The sequence below is a fragment of the Carassius carassius genome, chromosome 19, assembly GCF_963082965.1.
Source record: "Carassius carassius chromosome 19, fCarCar2.1, whole genome shotgun sequence".
In the NCBI taxonomy this organism is placed as follows: domain Eukaryota; kingdom Metazoa; phylum Chordata; class Actinopteri; order Cypriniformes; family Cyprinidae; genus Carassius; species Carassius carassius.
Window position 1 is genome coordinate 14,993,379 of NC_081773.1, and position 27,565 is coordinate 15,020,943.

Genomic DNA, 27,565 nt, shown 5'->3' on the forward strand with positions numbered 1-27,565 from the left:
ATTATTCCCTTTATTAAACAGTAATTAGCAAAATAAATACATTAATGCATATGAAAAAAAAAACTCCTTCCTAATTTGGTGACGACCATGCTCAAACTGTACTGTGACCACTAAATTTTGCTCAAGTCAGAACTTGAGGGTTCTCATTAAAGTGCCATTTCCATTTTCCATTTCCTAAATCCTTTTGCTGGTTTCAGAGGAGGCTGTGATGATTCTGTGCCATTTCATTTGCAGTGATTTGGAACTCTAAATTCTGTTCTGGTTACAGCAATGAACAGCAAAGAGAATGCTAAAAGTAATCTTACTGTACCTTCACTTCCAAGTATCTAATAATTGAGATAGCATTATCTGATAAAGGTCTGAATATCATATATAAACTCAAAGCTGACCTTAAACAGATGAGTACTTAAACCTGTTGTATCAGATCAAATTCACTTTAGTGATTCCCCTGACAGATATTAAAATATCTACAAATGTAGTCATATAATGCAAATGGCAGCCCTCCAAGCTCTGTGCTACTCCAGTGGGACACCAAACATGAACTTAAGGGGAAAAAATAAGAGTACCGCACTTTTGTTTTGCCATTAAATTCATCCGGCATTAAATTAGCTTCATATCGCTAGAACACCATCAGTGAGAAAACAGCAACAGGCCAATGAAATGGTTTATTGTGCACTGAGTTTTATAGAGGTTGCTATTAACTTTTAATATGTGGGGTGACATTTTGTGCCGAAACAGCAGGTTATAGGCTTTATGGCGTCATTAGGTCCTGACCTCAGGGTCGGCCTGGAGTAGATGGCAAATTCATCTGACATTGCGACAAGGATAAGGTGGAAACAGGTCAATTGCATCCATATGCTCCTTATAAATAACACATGGATGTACAAAAAGAGGCAAATCAGAAGCGATAATATTTGAGAACTAATGCTAAATATCATACGGCACACAAAAGTATCTCACTGACCCCCTAAAATATGAAATAGATTACATATGGAGGTACAGTAGGATATTAGGACTATTTTTCTATGAGCTGTAAAGGAAGCATTGCTACTTAATGAGGAGTAATGAGACTAATTTTGGACGCATGCAGAGATGGCAACGTGATTATATTTGAGCCTTTAATTTGAATCCTCTGTCCGGCGCACCTGAATAATCGATGCATCTGAAATAATAACGTCAGAAAGTCCACAGCTTTATTGAAAGAATGTCTGATAATAAAGGAGGAATCCTTCAATAACTCATGCAATAAAAGTCAGACCTCTTTTAATAACACATATGTTGGCAGGCCTGAAGTGGGCCGTGTGATTGTGGCATTGCTGTAATGTGAAAGCAGACACTTAGATCTTTATGGAAAATCTGACAGGCCATTGTTAGTTTGCCCAGATTTTACATTTTGCAAAAACATATAAATAGCTAGTTACCATGCCCCCTTAATTATGCAGCGGGTTCCTGGTTTCAACGTACAGCCAGACCTCCGAAGCAAGGAAAATAAAAGAACCATATTTAGATTCAACCACAGTCCTGGGGAAGCCTTGCATCAACCTTTACTAAGCCTTGGGGGACTTTGTCACAACCTGGCAACCTCAGGTGAAGCGAGAGCCCACAACGTTTCAAGCCGCAACTTGGCTGCCACTCTGTCGGAGTGGGAACCGAAGACTCCAGAATTCCAGGCTGGAGTCCTCCGGCACAAAGGATAAAAATGGATATGAACCGAAATATGAGGTGGGCCCGCCTAGGCGCAACACGAAAGCGGTTTCAGGTTTTTCGATTGTTCTTTTTTTTCCATTAACCACAAATATAAAGCTGTTTTTTTCCGGCATGAGAACATTAGAATCACATATACATGTTTTTCTTAAATAATAGCAGAGAGGTACAGAGGATTTTCCGGGTCATACTGTAAACGCTCTTTCACAATGAGGCTGGAGTTTAAGTCGTAATGTATTTCTTGGGGATCACTTCATGAAATGTGCTCCTCTGTTAACATCCTGTCACTGTCGGCTCCCAGGAGAGATCTGAAACTGTCCCCCAGAGCGTCCCAGGAGAAAGCATGGAGGTTCACCTAGGAAAGAGAAAATCAAAGAGTAAAGGGAAAAGAGATGGAAAAAGCAGAGAACAGTGATATAATTTATATCCTATTGTTTTATGATTAGTTGAGAGCAGTGACTCTCAAATGGGTTTTCTTCAGGATGGAAATTGTAACTTTTTTTTTTTTTCAACAACAGCTTTAAATTAAACATTTAAATGTATTTATTAAATGTATTACTATTTTATTAAACATATTGTGTATACGTGTATAATGTAGCTGGTTTTATATTTTCTTTTCTTTTCTTTTTTTTGCATCAAAACATCTATCTGTGGCAAATTTGTATGACCTTTGACCTAAACAACAAGATAATTAGTAAGCATTTTCTTTTCCAGTGAAAAATAAGACTATTTAAGTGACTATTTAGCTAATGTGCATGATTATAGAGTTTATATTGTGTGTAGAATTGTTTTAGTTTCTTTTTCTCTATCAGACTTGCGACCCACCAGTTAATGGCTTTTATTGATCTTGTTGTACCTCTACAATGGAATAAAGAGCTTAGCTTTAGCACAGAAGAATTTAGGCTACATTTTTAGATTTTTGATTACTAGTCATGTATTGGCATCGTGGATGAATGTTTATTCGTAGTATTTTATGACTAAAAAGCACTAAACATGTTAGAATTCTCTGAAGGAGTCTTTGCGGTTTATTTGATTCACAGCCAAATTAACATTGTTTACCTGAGTAACATGGTGTCTGACTAATTGCGGACGCTTGCAGAAGTCTTGTAGTCTTTTACACAGCTGTTCAGGTGTTGAATACAGATATGTTGCTACAAGAGGAAAATACATATTTGATAAGTCAGAAACCTCAAAGAGCAGATGAGATCGCAGGCACTTTCATCATTAAAAATTCAGCTGACACCATGCTGCCTGATGCTGTACATTACTGAACTGTGGTTATATTTACTTATTTATATACAAATGCCAAAATGGTTTATGGCAAATTCTTCGATTGTGCTTTAAGATGAATAAGTCATTATATACAGAAGCTGAACATAGCAGCTTTGCCTGTGACAATAAATCTTCTTTTGCAAATGAAATTGAACTAGGCAAATCATGAAAATGAAAGAATTTTTTTTTTTTTTTACCAGGGAATATTTCAGGATAGACCAAAGCCTTTGGATACAGAGGGTAACAACCACAATGGACCGCTTCTAACCTGAAAGAGAAGATTTATGTCATTAAAGATTCAGTTCAATAGTGCATCAGGACTGTATTGACCAAATGTATTGAAATGACTTGGATGCATTATCCCAATTAGCAATTTCTAAAGCAGCACCATGGAAGTTCAGCGCTATAAAGCTGGCCATTACTGAAGAAAGCCATCGTAGCTGCCCGAGGAAAGGTTATTTTTCCAACCTATCACCCGTCGGATAAAGCGGCATCTTGTACTTCACCTTGATCAATATCAACCGCTACACACAGATCAAAGCATTTCAAATCTTTTTACTAATTCAAATACTTAATGAACTCTTGTAATGCTACCTCATAACTATGGCATAGTTTTACACACTATCTCATGCTTTTAGTTCATCAAATAGTTCAATCTAGGGCAAACTTTGCTCCCAACTGATTCAACTCATTTGAACCCCTATTGCTGGCAGTGGAAATGACCGGCTGTTTAAATATTTTGTAGAATGAGTATTAATATTTAATGAGTCTATCCATCTCTCCCTTCACCATCAGATCCTCATCTCATTTCCCATGCTAAAACCATGCATATTTTAATATCCGATTAGCCCTCTGCCATTCATGGCTGAAATTTCTAAATTCTGATTGAGCAATGGTACAAATCTCCTCGAACAATCCTGTGGATTTGGAAAATGTCTCAGAATCGCAAAGTTGTGTTTCAAAGTGGTTTATATTGTTACATATTTAATGGTCGATCATAGAATGTTAAACCTTCAGATCTGTAACATAGGAGAACAAAGGTTCAAAGATTCAGATTTTTTTTTTTTTTTGCACAATCATGGATCAAGCAGTTTTGGTTAAAGGTGGGCAACATATCTGACCTCACATGCTTTCTTGCATCTGTCTGCACCTTTGTTTATTTAATTTTTTTGTACACGTGATACATCTTCATTTTTTTTAATGTCATGTTAAGTTAAAATTAGTTCAACTTTCAAAAACAGATCTTGATACCCCTGTATTTTGAATAGTCTATTCATCAAAAGCCAGCAGACGCATGCTAAAAAGTCCAATGCATTCTCTATTCGTGCAAAAACAATAAAACTTCCACTTTTATTCCCATATCTTTATTCCAACAAATTATAAACCAGTTGAAAAAAAAGAAAAAGAAAAGAAGAAAAAAAACATTACCTATAATTTCTCTACAAAGGAAAAAGCAAAACAAAAGCACAACAGTCACCGTCCTTGAGCAAACACCAGAAAGTGAAGGTTTAGTGTACTATTACCTACTCTGCAACGTCAACATCCCCTTCCCTGATCAAATTCACTGTGAACACAGTAAATCAAAGTCGCTCGGCTGGAGTCTATGACAGCCCGTCGTATGAAACTGATTAAGGTCAGTTCCATGTCAATGCAGTTAATGTGTGAGCGTGCAAATGCTTATCAGGCTTTTCATCTCAAATATAATTAGGCGATCATTCTGCTTGGCTGCCTTACTGTTTTTCTGGAGGGCACGGATGGGCGTCTGCTGACAATTAATCAGATTAGGCTAATTTCCACAATAACGAGGACAGAACACGGTGGAGAAAAGTCCCCTTGCGTGGCATGGAGTTGACCAATGAGAAGCAAGGACTGATCGGCAAAAGCATTTGAGCAGGTGATTCGAGTTCCGAGGTCTTACGGCCTCTTTCTCTTGTCATCAGCCCTTTGTATCAAATTGATTTAGAAAGTGGATGTTTCTTCAACTCCCGGCACTTTTATGTCCAAGGGGCTGATTTTTATTAAAACGAACAGATTTGAACTTGTTTTCTTTCTTTCTTTTTTTGTTATATGAAGGCCACATTAAAACTCATCTCAGAAACTTTTGATCATTTCTTCATCATTTCTTTTTATATATACATATATATTTTTCAAATGTACAATCGTGGCCAAAAGTTTTGAGAATTACATAAATATTAGTTTTCAAAAAGTTTGCTGCTAAACTGCTTTTAGATCTTTGTTTCAGTTGTTTCTGTGATGTACTGAAATATAATTACAAGCACTTCATACATTTCAAAGGCTTTTATTGGCAATTACATGACATGTATGCAAAGAGTCAGTATTTGCATAGTTGGCCTTTCTTTTTCAGGACCTCTGCAATTCGACTGGGCATGCTCTCAATCAACTTCTGGGCCAAATCCTGACTGATAGCAACCCATTCTTTCATAATCACTTCTTGGAGTTTGTCAGAATTAGTGGGTTTTTGTTTGTCCACCCGCCTCTTGAGGATTGACCACAAGTTCTCAATGGGATTAAGATCTGTGGAGTTTCCAGGCCATGGACCCAAAATTTCAACATTCTGGTCACCGAGCCACTTAGTTATCACTTTTGCTGTATGGCACGGTGCTCCATCGTGCTGGAAAATGCATTGTTCTTCACCAAACTGTTGTTGGATTGTTGGAAGAAGTTGCTGTTAGTAGGTGTTTTGGTACTATTCTTTATTCATGGCTGTGTTTTTGGGCAGAATTGTGAGCGAGCCCACTCCCTTGGATGAGAAGCAACCCCACACATGAATGGTGTCAGGATGCTTTACTGTTGGCATGACAGGACTGATGGTAGCGCTCACCTTTTCTTCTCCGGACAAGCCTTTTTCCAGATGCCCCAAACAATCGGAAAGGGGCTTCATCGGAGAATATGACTTTGCCCCAGTCCTCAGCAGTCCATTCACTATACTTTCTGCAGAAGATCAATCTGTCCCTGATGTTTTTTTTGGAGAGCAGTGGCTTCTTTGCTGCCCTTCTTGACCCCAGGCCATCTTCCAAAAGTCTTCGCCTCACTGTGCGTGCAGATGCGCTCACACCTGCCTGCTGCCATTCCTGAGCAAGCTCTGCACTGGTGGTACTCCGATCCCGCAGCTGAATCCTCTTAAGGAGACGATCCTGGCGCTTGCTGGACTTTCTTGGATGCCCTGAAGCCTTCTTTACAAGAATTGAACCTCTTTCCTTGAAGTTCTTGATGATCGTATAAATTGTTGATTTAGGTGCAATCTTAGTAGCCACAATATCCTTGCCCGTGAAGCCATTTTTATGCAACGCAATGATGGCTGCACGCGTTTCTTTGCAGGTCACCATGGTTAACAATGGAAGAACAATGATTTCAAGCATCACCCTCCTTTTAACATCAGCCCAATCAGCCTGACATAATGATCTCCAGCCTTGTGCTCGTCAACAACAGCAGGTCCTTTAATGACAGCAATGAAATGCAGTGGAAAGGTTTTTTTGGGATTAAGTTAATTTTCATGGCAAGGAAGGACTATGCAATTCTTCTGATCACTCTTCATAAAATTCTGGAGTATATACAAATTGCTATTATAAAAACTTAAGCACCAACTTTTCCAATTTCCAATATTTATGTAATTCTCAAAACTTTTGGCCAAGACTGTATTATGTAAAGATTTAGTTTTCCCCTTGTCCCAGACTTATATTAAAACATCATAAAATAAATCCAAATATTTAATGCAATAAATCTAATAAATTATTTAATTGTACACGATTTCAAATCCAGTTGTATTTAAAACAATGCAATTGTAGACTGTGATTCCCTTTCAGTTGGTCACTCTTGACATCACGACGGATGACCGATGAATTGGGTTATCGCTTCGATAGACCAATCTACCTCAAGTATAAATTAAACGATCCAATACACATTGGCATGCAATTATTGCATACAGCTGCAGCTGATCACAGCATGACTATAAGAAGGCAGCAGGTGCAATGCATACGGGCTTTTCGCTTTGGAGCCGAGCGACAACATCGTTCTGCTCCATCCAGTGTCTTCAAGTGACTTTGAGTTCAACGCGCTCTTGGAAGCTTCTGGTGTTGGCGGTACAATGCTTCAGTGGTGGTCGTTCCAAGTCGAGTGGGTTGCGCACTTCAGGCTGCACTACCCCGCTGTCATGCTGCAAGTGGCCAGTCCACTGTGCGCCTCAGCACTAAAAGAGCATTTCCCTGAAATAACAATTTCTCTAAAAGAGCGTATATGGATGTGTCTTTGTAAAGATGATGGATCGTCTTTTAAAAGATACCATTCACCCGTGCGTTACTGGATGTGGTTGTTACCTGGCTCCAGGTTATGGTCATGATCGCTGCCTTACGTGTCTGGGCATTAAACACGCTGAGGTGGCATTCGCAGATGAGTGATGTTCCCTTTTGCCAGGATCTGTTTCCTCCAGGGGGGCGGAGCTCCATTGCCTCTGCTGCGATCTAGTGTTCGTATTGGCAGGCTGCCAGGCGGGGTCTATTTTGAGCAGTAGCACGGGTGGTTTGAGGATTAAAGTGGTGGAAAACCCCTCTGGGAACCAACCCAGTTGAGCAGCCAATGGAACTTGGGCCCTCTTCAAAGAGCGTACCAGAGGTATCCTGCGGGACTCCTCACATTGACCGGACGTCCATCCCTGCACTTGAGGGAGAGCTCTCTGAGGAAAATTTGACTTCCAGGGTGGCGGCAATGCCTGAATCAGCTCCAGGGATGACAGCTATGCCAGAGAAGGTAGGGCTCGTCTGGAAACCTCCACTGCATCCCGAGCCTTCCAGGCTGGATGATTAGTTTCTCGGGGTGGCCCACACTGGTTGTCAGTGCCCAGCCCTGGTTCCTTTTTTCCCGGAAGTGCATGACAAGCTCACCAGGTCATGGATGGCACCTTTTAACAGCCAGAAACCGGCCGTGAGAACCAAGGTTGTTCTTTTAGTGATTGATTCTGAACTGATTCTGTGCTAATGTTATGATATCTGTCCACTGGAATGGTATTGCTTTTAATTTAAAATGAGTTATTTAAAACAATTACAGAATTAGAAATAAAGGCCTGCCTCTAATAAAAGCCTGCTTCAAATAAAAGCCTGTTACCTTCTGCAGTTCAGGTAAATAAAGGCCCCGGCTTTTATTTGAGGAATTACGGTATATTTCAAATCAGCAACAAAATCTGAGGTGAACTGTCACATGAATGTTTTCTATAAAGCTCAAATTGCGTTAAAAAGCATATTTTAGGTTGATCCAGCTAGCACACATGTGCAGTCTCAAGTGCGTGTCATGTAGAGCTGCAACTAACGATTATTTTTTCTGTCGACTAATCTAACGATTATTTTTTCGATTAGTCGACTACTCAAACGATTATTTTTATTACAATAGATAATTAATATTATGTTCTTTTTTTGATTAGCTAATGAATCCTTTGGATAACTTTACAAAAAATATAAGTAAAACTTCTAATATAATATTTCAACCTTTATCCATTTTCAACCAATGTGGTTGACGTTTTTACAGTATACAAAAATAAAGAGGCAAAGAAAATTATTTTACTATGGTAAATATGAGTTTACTATAGTGCTTATAATTAATGTAATGCATCACAGGCAGTCAGGTACAAGGAAGAGAGACTACGGCTCCTTAAATTAGGTAAGACAAAAAGTTATATTTTTCGCAACAGGTTATTGACTTGTAATAGCAATCTAAGGTGGAATATGTGACAATCGGGTCCAGTTTTCAAATAATAGTCGGGCCCAGGTAGGCATTTCTCGGATCTACACGGGTCCGGGTCCAGCTTTTGAAATAATAGACGGGTCCGGGTCGGTGTATTACATTACGGGTCTCTTTCGGGTTCAGGCACAAATTTTTGGACCCGTGAAGACCTCTACCTCAGACCAGCTCTTTGTCTGTTACAGAGGCCGGCAGAAGGGGATGGCCGTCTCTAAGCAGAGGATGGCCCACTGGATTATGGATGCCATCACCCTGGCTTATCAGGCACAGGGTGTGCCCTGCCCGTTCAGGTTGTGAACTTACTCAACTAAAAGTCTTGCATCCTCTTGGGCGCTGGCTCATGGCGCTTCGCTAACATTTGATATTTGTAGAGCTGCGGGCTGGGCAACCTCCAACATGTTCGCTAGATTCTATAGCATTCCTGTGGAGCCTGTATCCTCCTGTGTTCTCGCCTCAAATGGATAGCTGCACTGAGAGGCCCCGGTTAGTGTCGGTGTAACGAATTAAACCTTCATAATCATCGGGAAGAAGGAGGCGGGAACCGGCAGACAATCAAATGATATTTTAATGATCAAAATAAACACAAAACAGCGCGTCAGCCCCTGACGCGCACAAATAAAAATCAAAACACAAACTAAAACCCAGGCCTGGTCCTCTCTCGTCCGTCACTGTCTTCGCTCCGGTTTTATATCCCTCCATCTCCTCCGTGGGACTCGAGACCGGTGGGTCAAGCAGGTGTCGATCATTCCCAATCACTCCAACGGCCTTCGCTCCTGTTCCCACATCTCTCGGCCCCGCCCCACTCATCACATACCCCCATCGCCCCTCGCAGGCCGGGGGGGTACCCTCGAGACTGCGCTCTACCCCCCAGCCCCCCCCCCTCCCTCCGGGGGGGACTGCTCACGGGGACATGCGGGAACCTGGGGGTAGGACAGACGAGGCGAGAGAAAAGGAGATGGAAGGAGGAGCGACAGAGACGAGAGATGGGAGAGAGAAAAAAAATAATAATTATTCCGGTTCCCAGACGCACTGCTGCTCGGCCCTCCACCAGCTGGGTGATCTCCTCCGCGGTGCCTGGCAGTGGCACTGGACGGCCCTCGGCGGACGGCACGACACTCCTCCGCCACCCGGTGGAAGGCAACGGCTCCTCCGGTTTTGGGCAGCCGGCAGGAGTCCCCCGTTGCCTGCTCCTCCGGATTCCTTCACGGAGGCAGCAGGCTCCGGCCCCCTGGTGAATGGCGCCGACTCCTCCACTCCCTCACGGGCGGCCGGCAGCGAGCTCGCCTGTCCCCGGCAACTCACTCCAGCCCACCAGGCACCGCGGATTCACCACAGCGGCAAGGGATCTTCAGCAGCGCGTCCCTCCTTCTCCTGGGCTTCGGCACCACTGTAACAAATTAAACCTTCATAATCATCGGGAAGAAGGAGGCGGGAACCGGCGGACAATCAAATGATATTTTAATGATCAAAATAAACAAAAAACAGCACGTCAGCCCCTCGTGGCCTAATGGTTAGAGAGTCGGACTCCCAATTGAAAGGTTGTGAGTTCGAGTCCCGGGCTGGCAGGAATTGTGGGTGGGGGGAGTGCATGTACAGTTCTCTCTCCACCTTCAAAACCACGACTTAGGTGCCCTTGAGCAAGGCATCGAACCCCCAACTGCTCCCTGGGCGCCGCAAGCATAAATGGCTGCCCACTGCTCCGGGTGTGTGCTCACAGTGTGTGTGTGTGTTCACTGCTCTGTGTGTGTGCACTTCGGATGGGTTAAATGCAGAGCACAAATTCCGAGTATGGGTCACCATACTTGGCTGAATGTCACGTCACTTTCACTTTCACTAAAACCCAGGCCTGGTCCTCTGTCGTCGCTCTGGTTTTATATCCCTCCATCTCCTCCGTAGGACTCGAGACCGATGGGTCAAGCAGGTTTCGCTCATTCCCAATCACTCTACCGGCCTCGCTCCTGTTCCCACATCTCTCGGCCCCGCCCCACTCGTCACAGTCGGCTTTGCTAAAACTACTCCAGAGTGTCCGTACTGTACACCCTGTCAAGCCCCTCCGTCCCTTTGGCAGCCAGACGTGGTGGACTGTGTGGGGTATGTTTTCCCAGTGTTATCCAATCTCACTGAGTGGGTAGTGCTTCGACAATGGTGAATGGAACTTCTTGTTGCAAGCCCTGGCCTACACCAAAAAGGGGCACAGGTGGCTTGCACAGGGCACTGGAAGGGGCAGCATCCATGGCGCTTTGGTAGGAATAGCAATTCTGACGGAGGGAACAGAAATGTCACATCCTGTTATGTATTGCCCCTACTCACGCTGTGATCAGCTGCAGCTGGATGCAATAATTGCATGCCAATGTGAATTGGCTCGTTAAATTTACACTCGAAGTAGATTGGTTTATCAAAGTGATATCCCAATTTGTCGTTCAACCCGACGTGAAGTCTCCGTTCCCTCCTTCAGGGAACGAGGGTTACCATATATAACAGAGACGATTCAATTGTATTTATAATATATAATAAACTAGCTATTAGCATTTTTTTAGAATTTTCAGTAACACTTTAGAAAAGGGAACACATTCACTGTTAACAAAGTTTTTCCTCAAAGTACTGCTAAACTGATAGTAAGGTAGTTTTGTTTGGGTTTGGGTTAATGGATCTAGAAAACTGTCATGCAGAATTGAGGAGTGTTTTTCAAGTACAAATAAACAGCCGATATGCTAGTAATATGCATGCTAACAAACATCCAATTAATAGTGAATAGTGTTTCCTGTTCTAAAGTGCTTTCATTACGTACATAAAAAGACAATTTTCTATGGTGTGCTCATAGTTAAGGAACATCATAGCCTAATTTAATCAAATGAGAGTAAACCAATTATTAATAAAAGCTGACAGCAGGTGTTTGATCAGTGTTTGAACACACACAGCTGAGAAGTCTCCTTATTCCTCCTTTCCACTGGACTTTGATCTAATGAAATCGAGAACAACCTCAGCCATATGTAGTAAAAGTCCCAGAGGGAGCGCAAGTCTAAACCGTTACCCCGCAAAGCAAAGGATGTTTCCATCCAATCAATATCACGGCTCAGAAAATTCTTCAATGCTGTCATCTAATAGGATGTATACATTTGGTGTACAGAAAAAGGATGAGTGAATACCCCAGTGTACAACCAACCCCTGCTAATGCACTTGGGATCAGTGCTACCTTGGCCCTGGGCATTATCAAGCAGACTCTTCAAAAGTCAAGCACAGGTGACTGAAGATATTGATCCAGGCGATGCTGAACACATCAATGGTGGTGCTTTCAAAGGTCCCTCCAAAACACATGCAGTACCCTCCTGACAGTGAAACACACCCCAGATAGAGAGGACAGGCCTCTGGGATAAAAAAAACAAAAAAAAAAAAAAACCTTTCAACTCTTTTTGGACCTGTTTTGACTTTGGAGATTTGAATGCTCAAGGTAATCATCATGTTAAAATGAAACATGATGGAAAAGACTTTCTGCATCCAGATTATGAAACAAACAGAAGTTACTATGACATATGTGGTAATTTACTAATAGGAATGACTAAATTCACCAAAACTGAAGTGTTTTTTTTTTTTTTTTGTGGTAATTTCATAAAAATAAGCAAACAAAACTTCTGCTAATAAATGTGAATAAACCATTGGTGTGCCTTTCTGTTTTGAGAGAACATAATTCTGTGACAGACAGCAGATGAAACTCACATTGCTACTCCGAAAAACTCGTGCTTGGCCGTGGAAACAACGACATCTGCTTGGCACAGAGCTTTGAGGTAATCTTCCTTACTGGGCATGAAACCCCAGTGCTGGATGTGGTCAACCAACTGTTCTTTGGCTTCTGAAAATATGTCTATAGTGGGAAGGAACGGAGAAAGGGACAGAAGCCTCAATATCGATGTGTAACGATTAGTGGAGAAAGGGACATTTAAAGTTTTGGTCATATTTTGCGAGGAGATAAAATAAGCAAGGTCATCATAAATTTGTACATAAAAGAGAGAAGGGCACAAATAATCAATAATGTGATTCTATTAGCAAAATCAAAATAGATTAAAACGGTTTCAGTGTGATTGCCTTCCGAGCAATCGTAAACATAATTTCATAACATCAGCAACCTTTACGATCTGTTTATTTCTTTTGGTCCTGCAGCTGTTTATGCCGCGATAAAAGTTTGCATCTCAATATAAGAGATTGTGTTTCCTGTAAGTCTCACTTTGGCAGCATAAGACTGTGCGGGCACATAAAGAAATGAACACAACACCATAAATACTCGAGACTGTCCAAAAGATATTAAAACATAATTGTCCACTAATGGGGAGTGTATTTTGCCAATGAAAATGTTGCCTGTGTGCAATAAACAGATTATCTTTGAACCTACAGCGATGTACTTTACAAATGTGTTTCAAAGATAAAAATGTAATTACATTTTTGCGTGACATCAGAGGTGTCAAACAACTAAATCATTCTATAAAAAAAGTAGGAACAGAAAGGTAAGTAAGTAAGTATATAAAGCAAGCAGATTCTGGTGAAGAGAATATTATATGACTAACTAACTGGAACATTTTGTCTGAAAGAACTGTTGTATAAAAGCAATATCATATTGTAATTGTTTAATTGCATGCTCGTTTCTAATCCCCACAGCACATGATGTACCTGGAATGTCAGCGAAGGTCTCTCCCAGGACAGAAACTTCAAAGCTCAGCTGTTGTTCTTTGAGTTTCAGTAAGGTCTGGAAGAACAGCTGTGGGTCTTTGTCATGTTCCCTTAAGCAGAACAAAACACTATTTCACATTTGGAAACAATAACTTAATTACAAAGTAATTAGCAGCAGGAAAGTAACAGAAATATTACCAAAAGAGAGTTAAAAAATGAAGTGTAGAAAATAAAAACCACTACCCGTCATATTTAACATTTAATCTTATAGCTGAAAAAAAAAAAACCTTTACATAAGACATGTCTAGGTTTAGGTTTATGATTAATTTAAGTGTAAATGGAAGCATCCTCAGCTGTTTCTTGAAGGTTGTGATGATCTCAACAAATACAATTATAAATAAAATAACTTAAATGTGAAGCTGAATATATAGAGAGTTTTGTTTAGTAAGCAGTGTTGCCAAGTCACATTTTTTACCCTGGAATTGGGCTACTTTTACACTGTTGATGCAGGTTTTTTAGTCTGAGGGTTAAAGAGATCTCTGCCCCCTCAGAAAGCAATTTTGATTGGGACCCCCAGATGGAGAGGAAAACCTAAAAATAGACTAGTTTTGTTTAACAGACCTGGCAAATCTGTTAATAAGTGAACTTTAGCTTTGGCAAAAAGTAAAATTAGTATCTTTATTTAACTAATGTTTTTATTTTTGCAAACAAAATATTCTGTATGTTTACCCATATGTTCAGATGTTATTGTGGAAATAGCACAAAACATACTGAGAAAAGGTAAAAGTCTGTGATGTGATATAACAAACTGGTGAAATTTCAGTTCACATTTTACGGTTTTGATTTCTCAGAAACATTTATACAAATGGAAACGCTAATACAATTATTTAGACTTGAGGTGCGTGGTAAGAGTTCTGAAAGTTCCTCTTCGAATCCCAGCTCGTATACCTTATTTACACATCTGAAGCTGAGGCCACATGTTCTGTCACTGTGATCCAGCCAGGCCGCTGATTGCTAGTATGCTTCCATTAAGTTCTGAGCCTAGCCAAGAGATCTGGTGAGCAGCTTCACAGCGATCACTGGCACTGCTTCATCGCCTCAAAAATAGTTCACTCTGAAGTGTGCCTTTAAATCCAAAGCACACTTTACAGGTTTTAATAAGATTAAATTAGGAGTACTTCAAAGAATGTTTTATTACATTTTACACTACAAGAAGCTCAGTGAGCAATCTTTCCCACTCATATAAATGATATAAATTACAAATTTGTATTGTTGATTGTTAATTGTTTCATTATTATTTTTTCATTATTTTTGATAAAGTGTGCCTAAAATATTAGGGTGGAAATAACACACTTTCCATCAACTGACCACATTCTAATAAAAAAAATAGGTGCACAAACATTTCATCCACTGCAAGACACAGCCCCAATTTTATTCTGCAGTCAAAAAGACTAGCATAGCAAACCTACATGCTTACAACACATCTGATGAAGAAGCTTCCCTATGAATACAATGTCCCTCATTGCACGGGTTTGAAATCCTTCTCTTTGGCCCAAACTGCGTGCCTGAAGTCCTTTCAAAACCCTGACAGTAGAGTGGTGATCCATGCGGCTCATCCTCTTGATAAAGTGGAGGTATGTTACCGAACAACGGCCTTACAGAGCTCATACATGTCGCACAAAAGAGGCTTTGACAAATCTCTGAGCTCCTCAGCATTGCCTTTCTGTATACTGTCTGAGAAAGAGCTCTCTGCACAAAAATGACGATGTTGAAGGTCAAAAACAATTACCGGGGCAGAAGTGCTTTGACAAAAGACACCTCCCACTTGGGTGGAATCTCCTTGGATGAGGTATTAGTGAGGGCTTATTTCCTCTCATTTCCGGTTCTTTTATGTTGCCTTTCCCCCATGGCTTGACGTTGATTCCCTCATTAATTTTGCAACCTCTTTGATTCACTACATTGTGGATGTGATTGCTACCTCCTCTGGACTAAGACTGGTTGACCTGCAGGGAGGTGACATGGCGACTGCAGGGATGCCTATTACCCGGCCTGTCAGTCTAGTAACTAAAACAGCCTTCATGTGGCCATGATGCCTTATTTCCTACTGACAGCATAGCGGAGGGTTAATTAATATGTCAGTTATGTTATGCAGGGATTGCTGGGGCTCAACGTGCCTCTCAAGCTAAAACTGGAAGAGAGGAGTCCCGAACAGACACACGTAAACATGAGTTTACTAACATGCACTCGCAGCACTCGGCATTAATGCAGATTAATAAACATACAACCCAAACATATTAGTGATTAATTATTAGACGCTTTTCTAGGAGCTACACTTAAGGGGAATTTTAAATGCAGATGCTAATGGTAGAGTGCAAATTTACGGATTGCCCAAATAAAGTTTGAGGAGATGATACTGCTAGTATGCGGAAAACAATCAGAAAAACAACCCAGATGTAACATTCTAATCAGCATACATAATAAAATAAATGTATTTACTTTATTTATTATAAAATATGTATTAAACATATTATACAGTTATTTAAAATTTAATTGAATTACCGTAAATTAAATTTTAACACACACTACCATTTAAAAGTTTTAGGGTCTATAAAAGCAGCTTCACAGCAATCGAGGCTGCATTTATTTGATCAAAAATATAGTAAAACAGTAACATTGTAAAATTATTAAAATGACTTTTGTTTTAATATTTTAAAATTATATTCCTGTAATGGCAAAACAAAGCTAACATGCAGATTTGGTGCTCAAGCTGTAATACTTTTTTCAGGATTATTTGATGAACAAAGTTCAAAAGTTTGAAACATAATTTTGTTCTTGTCACTATCTATTTTTGACACAAATTAATGCATCCTTGCTTATTAACCATAATTTATATAAAAAAACTTCCATATACATGAAATCATTTCTTACTTATCCTAAACTTTTGATTAGTAGTGTAAATGTCCAAAATCTGTCTTACTTCCCAATACTAAAATGGATAGTGTTCTTACCCTTTGACCTCCTAGTGCAATGAGACAGAAACCAAATAAAACAAATACGAAAAAAAAAAGAGTTCTGCAGGGACCCTGCGAATCCTCATTAGCAGTCATCCGGTACCACTTAAAAGAATATGATCCTCTCATTTAGACAGCTATGATTAAATATTCCCCTTTAAGTCGCACCCATGAGGTGCATGTTTTAAAATTCAAACTCTATTTACTGCAAAAGCATGACGTTAAAGGATTCAAATCAGAAGGAAGCGAAAGGGCTAATTAATGGGGCTCTTGAAAGCCCGGGATTCGGTTATCTGGGGATTGATTAGGGTCAGCTGAAAATAGCGGAGGCAAAGCCTCCGGTAAAACAAGACAAAACAAACCACGACCATGTCGATCGTTCTCGCCGCTCCTCCACAGGGAGGGGTGCGTGCTGGGGTCCTAATAAGGGACTAACTATACATGAATGGATGTGAAAATGTATGGGCTGATGTCTTTGGTTACATTCTGACTGTCAGTAAACGACTTGTTTTCCACTTCTCTACTCTAACATGACCCTGATTCATTAGTTTTAATTGTGTGTGAACATCAAAAGTCAAATATTTTCTGGAATTCTGCCTTCGTTTGCAAGTCGGGTTTAAATCCTTTGTGCCGTTTTCAAGATTCCAACATATCATGTCCTTCCAAGCGCCGTCCCTCTCTAATGGGGGTCTCGGCAGCACAGCTCTGGCGATGAGCAGGGCGCAGGAGGAGTTGTGGAACCAGTCACGATGCTTGCCAGCACAGCATGGTGATGCGTCAGTGCCTGCGCCTTTTTTACTTGGTCATTAGTGCCTGCTGCACAGTCTGGGAAGAACGAGAGATGCACAAATATATCTGGATTTCAAAACAAGCCACAGGAGAAAAAGTAATAAAAAAAGATTGCCTGAAAGGCAAAGGTCCAGCAGAGAGAAAGCCCATGCCAGGCCATGTGACTGTCTGTCTGTCTTCTCTGCATTTTTCTTTTTTTTTTGAAAGAACAAGGTTGAAAAACAAGGTTGCCCTCTTAGGTAAATGGGCTTTTCGGAAGCAAATTTAAGCCCTCATCACATGCACCTGCAAACAGCTGCCCTCTCTGACCATACGCCCCGGTCAGCGCCTGCAATAAGACAGTCCTGTAATCCAACAGATGAAGACCTATCCAGGCCACATGGAGATTAACAAACTGCAACCAGTGATGATAACAAAAAGAGAGGCTGGAAAAAAAAAAGGAAAAAGGATGAAATGGGACACACTGCCAGAGATAATCCAAACCCCTTCTTATTTTTCCAGCAGCTCTCGCCCTGTGTAAATCCCAATTTAACTCGGGCCAAAGCCAACATTTATGAGGCACGGATGTTAACAGCACTAATCCATCTGTGTTTTGCTCAGTTTTGAAGAGATTACACAATGGCCGCTTTTGTTACTGATACAAGAGTAGGTGAATGACAGATACATAACAAACAAACATCACAAAATCCCTGTGCCAGCATCAAACTTCAACACCGGTGGTCTTTTCAGTTGTTAATCTGATTTATTGGTGTTTTTTGGTAAGGAAACATGTCGTTGCTGCCAAGAGATGAGCAAAGAGTCATGGGAGAAATATGTAGCTTGAGCAACAGTTGCTTTTTTCCCCTTTTTTTCTCAGCCCATGGCAGATGAGGTAGAGATACAATGCTGTTTGGTTTCCACTCATGCCAAGACGAGGTCTAAAATATGGGGAGTGGAAGATATTTAAACTTCAACAAAAACCACAGAGCAATCCTGCGGGCAATAAAATATTTTCTCATCCCTCCCCCATTGATCCCTGTGAACAAAACTCAGTGACACAGAAACTTTCTTCTGTTGCCGTCTCTACAGTTGAGGTTCTGTTCGTACAATCTTTTCAAACTTTTTTTTTGCAAGGAATCAAACACCGATGTCACTGATAATATTCTAACAGTGAATTTTGCCAAGACTGAATTTGGGAAACAATGAGATGATGCTGAAATATATTATACAAGCATCCAGGGAGTAGGTGAACACGCTATATGTTTAGGACTGCTTCAAACCAGTGGTCAATATATGCATCTTGTACAAAAACAAACATGTTATCCATTTTCCATGCCTCTGCCGTACTGTCAAACAATTCCCTGGACAGGTTGATGTTTGAGGCACTTTCATGGCGCACGTTTGAAGTCTGATGAGAAAAAAAGGTCCTCAGATTACATTTCTGTGTGAGTGCATTGTTTAGTGGGAACAGTGAAAGTAAACAAATAAAAATAAAACTATGGACCACAAATTATTTCTGCATGAAAATAAACAGTCATCTGTTTTGTTTTTTGTTTTTTCTAGAATCCTGCTGTTTTTACAGTTGTATGATATAGTCACGTTTATGTTGGATTAATTTTTATTAAAACAAACAATTTTTTTTTTGTTAAATACCACTTAAAACATATGATGCCTTAGTCATTTATTTTTTTGCAACTTTTCAGATGCATTTTATTGTTATACCCTTATCGCAGATTTTTAAATTATATGTGTGTGTGTGTGTGTGTGTGTGTGTGTGTGTGTGTATGTGTGTGTATATATATATATATATATTGCAAGTCCACAACATCTGATGATACTGAAATTCCTTATAATTATAAATGAAAAATCGGTCAGTTTAAAAGAAAGATAATGAAAAGAACGAGTGAAATATTAAAAGTATTTTATTAAATTAAAATTCCCATAAATAAATGCATGTTAAGGGAACTCTTGATGAATAAATGTTTCTAATGTTATCATGATGGTCCTACCAGCGATGTGGCCAGACTATGTGGAGTGGCTGAAGATTCCCTCTCTCATCACCACACGGATCAGACACAGACTGATGCAACGTCTCCTTACGTGGTGTGACACTCATAGACTCCAGGGACTGCTGCGGTCCTGTAACATTAAGAATCTTCTCAGGTGGCTCCAAGTCTAATGTGAGCTCTGGACAACTGCAGGGATTTATTATAAGGACATTGGTTAAGCTTCCATCATTTACTCATGGTCACTTTTGTCATAATTTCTCAAGAAGAAATCTTGGTCATTTTGTTTCATAAATAGTCTTCAGTGCTACAGTGCATTACCTTGGAGCTGATGTTTGAACGTGGCTTTGAGTAGCCGCGTTCCATGACTGTAAACACACCATGACTGTAAACACATTCCTAATTCAAATATGTTTTTCCTCTAACCTTTGTTGATTTCCATAATGAAAAACAACATAAGGAGCAAAATATTCATAGGCAATACAAGTCAGAACATTACATGTTTGAGCAAAATAAACAAAAAAAGGTAACTAAAACCACATTTTAAAAAAGAAAAAAAGGGGCCTCATGTGGCATTTCTCTCTCCTTGGTCTTAAAATATGTCGAGCACACAACCGGATTGATGTATTCTGCAACCACGATGAATATTACAAGTTAAAGCAAGTTAAAACAAGTCACATTTTCACATAATCCACCACCAAAAGCAATCTATATCATGCAGAAAGCACTTTCTCCATTCTATGTGACTGCACAGCCCATGTGCTGCCTCCTCGGCACCCCGAGTCCTAACTGTAGGTTGTGTGATGGACGCGAGCCAATTAGCTGCTTGAGAGTGAGATCCCCCCATGCTTACTGACGTGCTATTATTTTTTTTTTGCAATTGGAGCAGAAGCGAAGGAACTGCTAAAATTTTAAATAACCTACCTTGCACATACTTAAGCATTATAAAATGCCAGATATATGGGACTACCTTTAGTATGGTATGAATAAGTAAAACAAAAAAAAATCTAAACATTTACAAAAGGAGTTCAAGATACAATATAATTGTCCAAAGATTAATGAGCAGATCATTAACAGCAAACACTAGGCTGCTAATGCAAGCTTTCATTACAGAAAGATCTTCATTTATTTGCAGCCTTTGTTTTTTTTTGTTTTTTTACAAATAATTTTACATTGCTACTACGTAACAAGGTTTGGATAAAATAAAATAGTACAGATAATTAAATGGACTTGAATAATGTGGATATCATAAGTGGCACTATATGTGCATTTTGGTGAGCCAAAAGTCTTTGTGGTGTAGGAAAGCAATACAACATGACAAACTACTAACCGATTTAGCACAACTTCCCACAATATGTTTATAATATACGTGGATCCTTCCAACCAAGTGCTGGAGAACTCATCGACTTCAAAACAAAGGGGGCTGTAAAGGCAGTCGAGTGAAAAGAGAGTTTCTCTCTGAGTTACATACAGATGGCCGCCTTGACTCACCACAATGTTGGGTGTAGTTCTACCGCCCACTTTTTCGAAGTTAGTTCTGTACTGGTCATAAATGATTACACACGAAGAGAAAGCAAAAATTAATTTTTCATTGGCTCTTTATCTTCTCAACTGTGTTCAGAGCATTTCCAGGTACAGGACACAAGCGTGCATGTGTCTGAGCATTTTGACTGCACTTTCATCTAGATGAAAACAAGTTCGGGAAGCGTTAGTCAAATACAGATAGGTAAATTGTGGTTTGAATGGAAGAACCTTCAAAGAAAGCTGTTAAAGCCACAAAATAAACACAGAGCATTCTCCGTTCACTCTTTTGAAGTTGTTGTTTCAGACGCAAAGCTCTAATCCCGTATCCATTTCAGTAAATATGCATTCAGCAGCAATCAATGGCCAGCCAAATATGAAACGGTGCCATTATTATTCTCTAAACGTCCCTGAGAAAGACAGAGTATCAATGAGAGCAGTCACTCAACAGTTCACCTCCATTAGATTAGCCATTGATAAAAGTGCCAGGGAAGAGTTTCGCAATGGATGAATTAACTAACAGATGTGGACAGGAGAGCCAGCCTACATAAAGCTGCACTAAAGAGATGACAAGAAGGTGGTTGTGGCAAGGTATGAGCGATGGGGCTGCCTCGCAAGCTGGGAGGAAAATTTCATTTCGAGGGCCATTTTGAAAATTACATGAGGAGGTTTTGACTAGGCAATAAAAATTCAGCCGTGTCCACCGACAGGAGAGGGAGAATGCCACCAATTAGCTTATTTATAAATCAGGCGCAATTTCAGTGATGACTTTTACCTTGCATTTGATTAAATGTGAAAGGATGGTTGGGGAAAAGAGGGAGGAAAGAAAATCAAAGTCAAAAATCATTTCATCTAATTTCCTTTATTGGCAATAATCACAAGCGGTCTCTTTTTCCCAGGCTAATGAAAAATTCCATTGATCTTGGGGTTGGCCGTTGCGACGGCTCAGAAGTGGAGAGAGCTATATGTGAGACGTGCAAAAGTTCTCCAGCATTTCGGGCAGTTCTTCTGCGAGCTTCAAGACAGCTTAAAGGAAATGGGGTTAATACAAATTAAGCTTAATGGCCAACATTTGTTCCATAATATTGAATAACATATATAATATATATATATATATATATATATATATATATATATATATATATAAATATATATATATATATATATATATATATATATATATATATATATATATATATATACTTGTTTTTTTAAATAAATAAAAAGAAAGTTGTTACAATGAGGCACTTATAATTGAAGTTATAAGTTAAACATAATAAAGTTAAACATTTAAAAAAAATGTATAATGTTACAAAAGATTTACATTCTAAATAAATGTTGTTCTTTTGAAATATTTTGCTATTTAAAGACTTCTGAAAAAATTATCATTGTTTCCAAAAAATAAATAAATAAATAAGCAGCACAACTTTTTTCAACAATGAAACTAATAATATTTCTTAAGCATATTAGAATGATTTCTGAAGGGTCATATGACACTAAAGATTGGCGTAATGGTTGCTAAAAAATCATGTAAACAATTTCTGAAAAGTTCTGAAATGGCATCTTAAACTATATTCAAAGAGTTGTTTTAAATTGTAATAACATTTCACAACATTGCTGTTTATTTACCCAACACAAACTTTTGAATGGTACTGTACAATATTTAAATACTGTGGCTATAAGCTGTGTATGCTAACAGCCAAATTAATGATACTGTAACCATTTTTTTTTTTAAGTTGAAATTATTTTCTGTGGTAACAGACATTATACTACAAATTTTGTCAATTAAGCAAAACTTGTATTGAACTTGAAACATCCCTATAACACTCTCTGCCCACTGAGAAAAAGCAACTGATCACGCAAAGGTTTAACGCAGCCAAGTGTGTCATTTTGAAAGCACCGTCGCAAGCATTAGTCTCATCAGTGTGGGTGCCCTGTAGGGTGGCTTGACAGAGGTCCTGTATGATGGGCACAGGAGACCTGAAGAGAGCCTCTGAGATGTGGACAGAGAAGGTCATTACAGCACATTAACATCTACATTCATTATTACCAACTGACCTCATAGTCAAACGCCAAACTTCCAGCCCCAACTGTGGCACACATCCTGGACTTTAGTCCACTCGATTTGACATTGAGAACGAAAATATCATACCTCTGATGGCCATAGAATGAGGACTCCAAATTCTAATGACAAAGACTGACATGCAGTACCGCTAAAGTAGGTCACAGGAGGTAACCAAACAGACGGCTAGTAGAGGTTTCCAGCGACACTACAGCCATTTAACGCAGATGACGGATATGATCGTATCGGGTTGTGGAATGCGTAAGCAATGACAGACTTTCCGTATTATGTAATGTGCATATGGCTTACCAAATCTGACATAGAATGGGCAGATTTTGACACAACTGCACAAGCCATGACATCTGTCATGTGAAGCAGACACATTAACAGCCTGATCACATCAAAAAAGCCTCGACAACTTAGTCCTCTACAAGCACATAGCTGTTCATCACATCTAACAATCATGTAGTAGTAGTGGCAATGTATGTGATTTTTTATTTTTTAACAGAGATAACTGTTTGCTTAATGGAAGATGAAGGATGAAAGTTATGTTTTGTTTCTACAGAGACAGAGCTAAAGACAAAAACGCCCAGTTATGTTTCATTTACATTAATCTCACATGTGAGCTCATGTTTCTACAAATGTCCATACTTTGCTTACATGTTCTCTTCTTTTGTTAACACTATTGATGAAGCTTAGCAGGTGTTAGCATGATGAAAACTTCCTGTATGAAGGGAATAGAGAACTCACTTTTTTCAGACAATGGCCAAATTCCAAAAGGCTTTTTTGTAATTGTAAGTAATGCATTCATCCTACTTGGCACTTGGCAAAACTCTCAGTTTGCTCTTGCACACCAAAGGACTATATCAAAAGGAAAACATCCCTATCCTTGATGTGTTTTCCTATTAGTTCATTTTTACACATAGAGAGACAGAGAGAAGTTGATTTTTTTCATTAAAAAAATAAATAAATACAATTATGTAATCATTTTTCTTTTTTTTTCTGTGGAAGTTTTCAAAATATGTAATTTTATGTTCCACAGGAGAGAGTAAATCATACTTTGGAAAGACATGAGCGTGAGTAAATTATGACATGATTTTTAGCTTTGGGTGAATAACCCTTTAAAGACACAATCTGAAGATTTATTCACCACACTAATGACAGTAATCAGCAAAAATATTTGATTTGCAAAGTACATTTCCAATTCAAAAATCAGCCCCTATGAGACAGTAAAGCTCTGCACCCTTCAGTATCTTGAGTATTCACTTCAAGTGCTCTGTAAGTGCTTTTGAAGCAAACAGGGCATATCGATGCTCACTTTTGAAGTCTCTTTTAAGACTGGGAAATGTATAACTGGTAATATACTTGAATGTAATACTTGAGAGTAATATTCCCCCTCATCAAGAGCAAACAATCAAAGAAGGCCCATTTTTACTTGTGCTTTATAAATACCTGCGTGTCCTGATTACATCATGGCAAAACCTATGGCCAAAAGCCAGCTGCTTGGGACAAATCTCCGAAGCCAGGGGCTTTATCCTTGATTCATTCCTATTTATCACGGTTCGCTCCTAGCACTTGAAACACCATATGGACTCAATTGTGGTTCGTTCATGGCACATGTGATCTGGAGATCAGACGCATGCCATACCTTTGGGCTTTACCATTGGATTATTTTCACAGGGCACATTCTGAGGAGTCCTCGTGCCACAAGGATGAAGATCCCTTTTGAAAATGTCCTCCGAGCACGAGGTGGTGGAATCCGATGTCAAAGAAACAAATGAGAAAAGGTGCCCGCCAGATGTTTCACCGACAAGATTAAACGCTCAGCGGTTTGATTAAGAAAGCCCGTCTCCTCATCACCCCATCCTGCCCACATTAAGGCTTAACAGCAATCAAAAAAGAGAGCGCTACGGGATGAGTAGCAAGACACATGAGGATTTGAAGCTCGGGTGCCAAGTGATGAGTTTCTGACCACTGGTGGCCACTGACTCTTTTATTACTTATGCATATTTACAAAATAAGATTGCGTTGGGCCAGCAGCGAATTTTCCAATACATCGGAACGGTTTCCTCAGCCGTCCAGGGATGAAATCACTGAATGAAATCTACAACTCGATGTTCTACACACATTTCTACAAAAAACACCCACACGGTTCAATTAAATAATGTAACCCACACAACTATGAAGCCGTGGCACTGGTTTATGTAACAAGGTAATCGGCGTCTTTGATGCGACTTTATTACTTCGATATGGGACCGAGGCGCATAATTTCCACTGTGCTGTTCCCTTTGAACCATTCTGAGACAATCTCTACAGCAGGATATCCTGCCATCTGCTTCAGTAACAGAATCGCTCCACCAGTCAGTCATTGGCGGCAGGCCGCTGTACAGAGAGTCACATCCATGCCTTTGAACTGCTTTTTAAAAAGCAGCCAAATACCCTCTTTTCCCCACCAACTTTGAAAAGTAGCTTCAGTTATCTGTGCCGAGTTAAATGGGCTAATGAAAACCTGGTCCTCCTGACAACAAGAGATTCCTGTGATGTATTTTCCCCTCGATGAGCTTGATAGCACTGTGGTCCCCATCTTAGGAGGAACTGTCATTGTTTTAGATCACAGCATTGTGATCAATGCAGTGCTGGCCATCAATCTTAGCACTCCGATTGGGTGTGTGGGACTTTCTGCAAACATCTGATGCCAGTTAAGTGCTATGGAAACCAAATTCACTCTTCTGCCAGAGCGGAGAACAATGGAAATCAGAGCAGCATTACATCTTAGTCCTTCCAGGAGTGTCTTTGTGATGTGGCGGCTCCGTAGGGCTGAAACTCTTGAAAGGACACCTGATTGTCATGTGACTTTATGCAAACATACCCAGTTGGCCTGTTGTGTTTTAATACAAAGACTAGCCTTTAATAGGGGCCACCAGCGTTGTGGATTGCGGTGATTGATGATGTGGTATGGCCTCGCTCAGCTGGGCTCCTGCTCACTAGGGTCAATCGTGATTGAATTACGGCTATACGCAGAAAGCCAATTAATAAGCGAGGTCTGATGAAGTTGATCCAAAGGACACTGTGAGGGAATAGAAGCTTTTTAAAGAAATTTTCCTTTGGATTATGCTACATTCAATGAGATATTACAAAAGATGTTTTCATTCTGAAGTTACTTTAACCTTGTTTATTTTTCTCCATCGTTCTCCACTAAATGGGGATGGTGACTGCAGGATAACCCTGTACTTTATTTACTTTAGTGGGAGTTTCCTTTTACTAACCGTTATGGGCTTTCCTCTCGTGACCATACATCCTATATAAGTATTCTTGACATCTTGCAGTCTGTCTTTTGTTTTCACAGCATCTATTGTGAATTTGGTATGGCAGTACAGCCATATTTTCATAATTATACATATTTAACTTCTATTTTGTTTGTTTGTTTTGGCAGAAAGAGAACAAAAGATTGAAAGAATTAAAAAATACGCATCACATAAACAAAGGACCAACGGGAGTCCACCTGCGAGAAATTTCACATCAAATACTCTATTTCTTCTGTTGTTTGTCTCTGAGAATATTTTTAAATTCTTAAAAGGCTTGGACAAAGTTGGTCGCTGAGAAAAGAACCCAGGGCATGTTGACGGATGGCCGGCCATGCATATAATCGTTTCCTTACACTCTCTGAGTTTGCTTTGGAAGGGGCGAATTACCATCTGAAAATGAGCTGAGAAACACTTTAGGCGAGAGCCCTGCGTCATCAGTGTCAGCTTACTTACAGCGTCTCTTACCCATGATACAGACACACACACTCCCAAATGTGCACACACACACTAGTGTGGACCAATATTACTAATGTCATCTTAACCCACATTTTACACACAGGGCAAATTTGTCATCCAGCCAAGCGTAGGGGCACATCCATCCCCTCATAGAAAACTAAACACACAACAAACAACACACACACACAGATACACAAACACTAAAAGACAGAGGGAGGAATTCAGTTATAGTGTCTATTGATTGTTATTTTTTATTTATTTGCATATGCTAGGAAACATGCAAACCCATGGAGTAGCACTAAAAAAAACAACAACAATCTGTGCTGAACTCAAATTGAAGACTTCTGATTTTACATATTTTTAAATGCAATTCAGGTGATAGAATATCATATTTATCATACTTGATAATATAAAATTCAAGTGTCTTAAGTTTAACTGTTAAATTCGTCCACAGCAATGAACGACTTAGGGCATAAATATATTTCCATCAGTGCGCTGTTATTTAATTTAGTTTACATTTCTAAAACACAACTGCAATTATTTTCCATAAAAAAAACTGGAGAGCTATGTTATCCATATAGGTGCATTTTAAAAAGATACAGCAAAGTGTACACAGCTGTTTTAGTGATGAAGAACAGTGAAATGTAACCTCAGTGGTGTACACTGGTCTGGCTCTTCTAAATCACTAAAAACAAACTTGAAAAAACAAAGCGGCTGGATATTTCTTTTAAGTGGGCATTAAAAATTTTGATTTTGTCAACCAAGAATCTACTGACTAATGCAAAAATAAAAAAATGCATCAGAGGGATAATGCAAAACATGCCTCGCTCAGACCTGGAGATAAACATTTTAGATATACAGATTGAAAGAACAAAGAGAAGACAAAAAAGTAATGGATTGCAAACATATTAAAAAAAAAAAAAGATGTAATGTTAATATGTGACGTGACACTTTTATGCTGAGCTAATGCATATAATAAAAAAACATGAAATTCTGATTCAAATTATTATTTCATATTTTCATTTTATTTATAATTTTAATATCTAATTAGAT

At 39.5% G+C, this 27,565-nt stretch overlaps 1 protein-coding gene across 1 annotated transcript in view; it reads right to left on the reverse strand.

The window, feature by feature from the left end:
* Positions 1-1,246: 1,246 nt before the first annotated feature.
* The window catches only part of LOC132095617 (glycosyltransferase-like domain-containing protein 1), a 38,567-nt gene continuing 12,248 nt past the window's right edge, over positions 1,247-27,565 (reverse strand). The window contains exons 4-10 of the mRNA XM_059500759.1: positions 22,562-22,682; positions 19,172-19,357; positions 13,384-13,493; positions 12,439-12,583; positions 3,174-3,244; positions 2,764-2,855; positions 1,247-2,059 (exon numbers count right to left, since the gene is read on the reverse strand). Coding sequence (XP_059356742.1) covers positions 1,958-2,059; positions 2,764-2,855; positions 3,174-3,244; positions 12,439-12,583; positions 13,384-13,493; positions 19,172-19,357; positions 22,562-22,682 — 827 coding nt within the window. The 3' untranslated portion in view covers positions 1,247-1,957. The remainder of the gene's footprint in view (positions 2,060-2,763; positions 2,856-3,173; positions 3,245-12,438; positions 12,584-13,383; positions 13,494-19,171; positions 19,358-22,561; positions 22,683-27,565) is intronic.